This window comes from Diorhabda carinulata, chromosome 9, assembly GCF_026250575.1.
Source record: "Diorhabda carinulata isolate Delta chromosome 9, icDioCari1.1, whole genome shotgun sequence".
Taxonomy (NCBI): domain Eukaryota; kingdom Metazoa; phylum Arthropoda; class Insecta; order Coleoptera; family Chrysomelidae; genus Diorhabda; species Diorhabda carinulata.
The window spans coordinates 3,802,526-3,809,148 of NC_079468.1; the positions used below are offsets into that span (position 1 = coordinate 3,802,526).

Consider the following 6,623-nt stretch of genomic DNA (forward strand, 5'->3'; position numbering starts at 1 on the left):
AACGTATATGGGAATGGGGCTTTGAAAGCAAGAAAAGTGTCATTTTGATTCTAATATTTAATCAATTGTGCTAATAATCGCATTTATATTCTGCAAACTCTGGTTTTCTGCACTCTTTAGCTCTCTCTCTCTCTCTCGACCCTCTTTAGCTCTCTCTCTCTCTCTCGACCCTCTTATTCTAATGTTGGTACCTCGGAACTACTAGTAAAAAGATAGGTAAGGCTGGTCCATAACCTTTAATAAGTCGATGGTATCACCCTTCAATTTGGGACAGGACAGTTGGATATGTATACAATTGAGTGCATTTAATTTTGAAAATCCTTATCAACTTTATGATTATTGGGATTTTGATTGAAAATATATATATTTATTTGAAATAGAATCAATCAACAGTTGATTTAAAATGTCGATTGAAATCGAATCTGCCGAGTAAGTTACAATATCACTAATTAATTAGAGATAAGTTTAATAAGATTCTAACCTATTTTATTTACTTTTCCAGTGTTATTCGTCTTATTCAACAATATTTGAAGGAGTCGAATTTATTTCGAACGCTACATACATTGCAAGTATGTGTTTTCAAACTTTTATTATAACAATCGGCTGTATAAAATTATATTTTAGGAAGAAACGGGAGTTACTCTCAATACAGTGGATAGTGTAGATGGATTTTGTGCTGATATTAATAATGGACATTGGGATACAGTTCTCAAAGCTATACAATCATTGAAACTACCTGATAAAAAACTAATTGATTTATATGAACAAATTGTATTAGAATTGATAGAACTTCGTGAATTAGGAGCTGCACGATCTTTACTTAGACAAACTGATCCAATGATTATGTTGAAACAAAACGAACCAGAAAGATATATACATTTAGGTATGTGAGATTTGTTTCATCCCGTTTGCATTAATAATTCACTTATTTTTAGAAAATTTATTGGCCAGATCATATTTTGATCCAAGAGAAGCTTATCCAGATGGAAGTAGTAAAGAAAAAAGGAGAGCTGCAATAGCTCATGCTTTATCTGGAGAAGTATCTGTAGTACCATCATCTCGTTTATTAGCACTACTAGGACAAGCATTAAAATGGCAACAACATCAAGGTAAATATATTAAATAATTTATTATTGTTATGCTATTGAAAATATTTTAGGTTTGCTACCTCCTGGAACCACTATTGATTTGTTCAGGGGTAAAGCAGCAGTAAGGGAACAAGAAGATGAAACTTTCCCCACACAAATGGCAAAGCAAATTAAATTTGGTCAAAAGTCGCATGTAGAGTGTGCTAGATTTTCACCCGATGGTCAGTATCTTATTACTGGCAGTGTAGATGGAATTATTGAGGTTTGGAACTTTACTACTGGAAAAATAAGAAAGGATTTGAAATACCAAGCTCAGGTAAGAATTAGTATCAATATTTTCATAATTTGTTCATTTTTGTTAAACTTCATGTTGATTAAATACACTCCCCTACAAAATTAATGAATATTATTGTCTTTTCTTAATATCAAACTTACTCTGTCATCTTGTAAGCACCAACTTTATAATTCTCAATATTTTATGCAAACCATAATCATTATTGGTACCTAAACGATCCTTTAGATGTCGTGAATGCAAATGCAAATTACATTTCAATTGAGCCACATCAGTGAATTGTATTGTGGTGCAAGTTTTTACATTTTTTTAAATTGAAATTGAGCCTAAAAAAGTATTCCAAGTTTCTCTAAATATTATAATTCAGCTCTGTTAACATTTCTAAATAATACAAGTAGCAGTATATGTGTTAAAAAATATTTTACAAATTTTAAATCCAAACAACAATAAAAAGGTATATTTTGATATCTATATTGTTTATCTGATATTAGTCACAATTTGACAGCAACCAGGCACCGTTTAAAACTAATTTCTATTCAAAAAATATCTAACAAACTTGAATTGTGCTCTGCATAACAAATATAAGTTGTTTCATATTTGTACAATAGCATACATCTGTTACTATGGTAAACTTTGTAAAAATTGATCTGGATTTGATTCAATTACATACCAAGGGCTCTGATCTGGTCTTTTATTTATTTCTTGTGATCTTTTTAATAACTTGGAAATGAAAATTGTGATACATTGAATCTTGAAGTCACTTGTACTTGTGTGAAGCCTTCTTCAATCATCGCAATTGGGACACACTTTTTGGGAGTAAGATATTTAGGCAAACCTTAGGAATCTTTCAAAATTACAGAGCTAGATCCCTTACTGAGACACAGTGATTTTAAAATAAACAATTTCTAGCTTTTTAAGAAGTTCACATATTCTGCACAGTAGCATAATGTTATTTATATTAAACTTTGAAAAATGATATTATTTCTGTCCAGAAAAGTTAATAAAAGAAATCTCAAGTACTTCCATTACAGGTTTTAGATTTTAGATAAATTATGCAATCATTTTTCTATGGAAAGTAATTTGAAATTGTCTTTTATTCCATATTTTCAGGATAATTTTATGATGATGGAACATGCAGTGCTTTGTATGGCTTTCTCTAGAGACAGTGAAATGTTGGTAACAGGTTCTCAGACTGGTAGAGTGAAAGTTTGGAGAATAAGTTCTGGACAGTGTTTGAGAAAAATTGAAAAGGCGCATGCCAAAGGTATAACATGTCTACAATTTTCAAGAGATAACAGTCAGGTTTTGAGTGCTTCGTTTGACCACACAATCAGGTATATGTCTTTATTTTTTTTAAGGTATATCTTTTGAGATATATTATCTTAGCATCATATAGATAAGTATTATAATTACCTTTACAAATTCTTATATGTCAAAAGATAATTATTAGATTAGACTAAGATGAAGGTACTTTCAATATATATTATATAGATTGAATCACTGCAACATTGGAATCATTGAGGAATAGCTTTTTTCATGTAAAATTACACTCGAGTGTAGGTGAAGTGGTGTCTGACGTGTGGAGATGCCCGTGATTATTAATCTTAAACATTTGTTTGTTGTAGTGTTCGAGAAATATGTGCCTTGTAGCACTTCTCTAAAGAAGTCCCGATAACAAATTGATTCGGTAAAACAAAATCAGGTCAGCGACCTTTCTTGTATCCAAGTTTCTGGTCATTTCTGGATCATCGCCTCTTAGTTGAAAACAAACCTCTAAAAGAGCAAGCAATACTCTAGAGATGAACGAATCTGAGCTTTGTAGAGGATTAGAAGCTGTTTTATGCCAGGACTTATAGCTCCTAACCTCAACACCCAACAGTTGTTCATTAGTTCAATTCCTATGTTTCTATGGTTACTTTTTCTAAGCATTAACTCTTATATTCAATACTTTTTTCTGGTATCTAACAAAGTCACTATATTCATTTTAATCATTTATGATTAGAGCAGTCTTAAGTTCTGGTAATTAATTTTTCTAAATTTATATTATCAACTGTCTTGTTATTTTATTTATATAATTCCCATTCTTACGTTATATAATTGCAGTTATTCTAATATATTTAGTTTTTTTAAATTCAAAATAATTCTTCAGATTTTATTGCAAATACTTTCCGATACTTCCAGATATAAAATATGTAACAGTGACTTGGATCTTTCAGGATACATGGATTAAAATCAGGAAAGACTCTCAAAGAATTTCGAGGACATACTTCATTTGTTAATGAAGTTATATTTACACAGGATGGACATAACATATTGAGGTAATTTGTTTGCTACTAAATATTTTGTATATGATAAATTGATAACTTTTTTAGTGCCTCTTCTGATGGTACGGTAAAAGTATGGAGTATAAAAACGACTGAATGCATAAACACATTCAAATCACTCGGAGCTAATGATACAGCGGTTAATAACATACACAATTTCGCAAAGAATCCTGAACATTTTGTCGTATGCAACAGAACGAATACAGTAGTTTTAATAAATATGCAAGGACAGGTAGGTATTAAATTTCTCACCCCAATTTTAAATGTAAATTTATCAATTGAAAAAAATTAATTTGTAGATCGTGAGGTCTTTTGCTAGTGGAAAACGTGAAGGAGGTGACTTTGTTTGCTCTACAGTATCACCTAGAGGTGACTGGATTTACTGTGTTGGTGAAGACATGGTTTTATATTGTTTCTCAACAAACTCTGGAAAACTTGAAAGGACTTTAAATGTAAGTAAATTTATTTAACGTCCATAATTTTCTTTTATTGTTGAATGTTGCTTTAACCACTTCAACTTATAATTTAATGCTCGATGTTTTGGCTTTATGATCATTTTATAGTTACTTCGGTTTCTTTGGATATATTCAATTAAACTATAATGCCCCCCTAATAGAACTGTTTTTAATTTGCAGCTCTTATTTCAGTTCTAATGAACTCCAGGTTCTACAGGTCTCTTATCTGAAGCATTTTTTGGAGATACTTGAAATAGCAGGACATTCTGGAACTCGAGCTTCATCCTTTTTCCCATGGAATATATATTCTTCAGTATTAACTTATCGAATTTTTCTGTAGCTTTTAACAATACCCGTAATGATGAGTTGTTTTTTGTGTGATTAAAATAATTATTAGATCTAGTGGTGTCATAGATCGAAAGAAACTTTTTCAATCTATAGATCCTGCGAATACTCTCTTCTGTATTGGTTTCTTTTTTCTAAAACTCTTTCCTTCACATAAAGGCTCCAGTTCGATAAAAGGCGTTTTTGCTCCTTTCCCGGTTAATCTATCGGCCCCTTAATTTTGTTTTGACCAGAAACATAGACTAAAGAGGCTCCGTTATTCTATTTTATCAATTTTTCTTCTACATTCATCAATGACATGGAGCCCAATGCTTTGATGCCCGCATGACAATCACATTTCTGCTTTGTTTCCAGATTTATCTCGATATATTGCATGTATTTCTGCCTGTAAGATGCTCAGATAGAAGCAATGTGTACCGACATCACTAGCAAAACCTTCTGTAGAGATTCTGGAATCATTTGTGTATTATTTGAAAATTTGGACAGTATTTTCTCTTTTGCAATCTTCTTTCTTGCTCAAAGTTCTTTTCAATGTATATTTACTTAGTTATAGAGGTCCAGGTTTAATCTCATTACCCGTATCTTCCTTAGATAATCTGGGAATGACCACATGAAAAGGTGTAATTAGAATCATTATTTCAATTATTCAAACTTTGTAGAAGGTTATATTATCTGACCTGCTTTGTCTAGCTAGAATAACTTTATATCTAAAAGTGGGCAATTTTTTCAGTTTTATAATTATCTTTTCAGATTCATGAAAAGGATGTTATTGGTATATCGCATCATCCCCATCAAAACCTGTTGTGTTCATATAGTGAAGATGGACTGGTACGTTTATGGAAACCATAATTTTATCGAAAAAAATATTTGTAACATTTTAATACAAATGGGAAAGGAAACAGTGTTTTTCCCTACCAATATCCTGTAGTTAGTTCCAGATGTTTCGTGATAAAATTATTAGATGAGCACCTAAATAAGGCATATTTCATAATAGGATAGTAGGTGATCAAAGAACATATATATCTTCTGATAGGCCCATCGTGCCTCAATTAAAATTACCGAAAACCCATGTGGTGATTTGGCTAGAATCTTTTGATGTCACCTAGCAAACTGTGCGGTTTGCTCAACTATTTGAACCCAACACTAATGTGCTGAGTACCAACAGTTGCAGTTTCTTTCTCCTTCATGTACCAGCATCATTCTGGGTCGTCCGTGATGCCCATAGTGTGAAGATTAGCGTGTCCGGTTAAAAGACCAGTCACCGGTTGAATTTTGCACCTAGTGGAGCAGTTGTTTGATAAAAGAGGCAGAAGGTTAATCTAACTGTGCCTTAGCTTGTATCTATACATCTCCATAGTCTGTCTTGCAAGCAGCCAGTTGAGAGACATAATAGGAATACTTTCGGATACACTAAGAATGGACTCTGGACCCATTGGTGGATTCATCGAGCGAGTCTGCTTCGTGATTGCCCGAGTGACCAGGCATTATTACGATTTTAAAATCTGAATAAGCTAAAAACTCTTACAAAAATTTAAAATGAAAAAATATCACTATTTTTGTTATTATTTTTTACTGTCACTAGATATCTTACAGGAAAGACCTTGACTTGCATGTTTATACAGTGTGAGTCCTTTCTTTCTTTTCTACATTGCTGGTGACACTATGTAAGTTTGCTGGAAGATTTCGTTGTAATTTTTTGAAGATTACATTTTATTCAATTATTCCATCACAGTAAAGAATATAAAAAGTAATTATAATATATAGCGTAGTTAACTATGTTTTTGGAACTGGTAACGAAAGGTTATGTTGCGAGATTTTTTTAGGTTATGTTTTGTCATTTCCTTATTTTGAATAAAAGTAAGGGGATGATGAATTAGGAGACTAGATCGACTGATTTTCGTACATTTTTGCTTATTAAATTACCATTTCATAATTTGTAAATTAATATAACAGAGTCGAATTTTGAATAAATAATACGATTTCTTGAAAAATGAATATAATCATCATTTAAATCATCAAAACTCATTTATTCTGAGGACCATTTCTATTAAGTACAAATTTCAGAGTAAATAGAGAATCAATTTAGATGTTTTTAATAAATTTATTGATAGGTAATTTC

The 6,623-nt window shown here is 31.5% G+C and overlaps 1 protein-coding gene across 1 annotated transcript; it reads left to right on the top strand.

Annotated features, from left to right (window-relative positions):
• Nucleotides 1-5,403, top strand: LOC130898137 (WD40 repeat-containing protein SMU1). Its single transcript, XM_057807205.1, has 10 exons — nucleotides 1-429; nucleotides 503-569; nucleotides 625-883; nucleotides 936-1,109; nucleotides 1,160-1,404; nucleotides 2,491-2,714; nucleotides 3,597-3,698; nucleotides 3,753-3,936; nucleotides 4,004-4,156; nucleotides 5,255-5,403. Exons 1-10 carry the CDS (start codon nucleotides 404-406, stop codon nucleotides 5,351-5,353), a joined length of 1,533 nt encoding a protein of 510 aa, XP_057663188.1. The 5' UTR covers nucleotides 1-403; the 3' UTR covers nucleotides 5,354-5,403.
• The last annotated feature ends 1,220 nt before the right edge of the window (nucleotides 5,404-6,623 follow it).

Excerpts from the sequence above, each read along its gene's own strand:
- LOC130898137 (XM_057807205.1), top strand. The coding sequence starts at position 404 with ATGTCGATTGAAATCGAATCTGCCGA. Across the intron at positions 430-502 it reads ATTGAAATCGAATCTGCCGA|TGTTATTCGTCTTATTCAAC; the intron begins GTAAGTTACAAT and ends TTACTTTTCCAG. Across the intron at positions 570-624 it reads GAACGCTACATACATTGCAA|GAAGAAACGGGAGTTACTCT; the intron begins GTATGTGTTTTC and ends ATTATATTTTAG.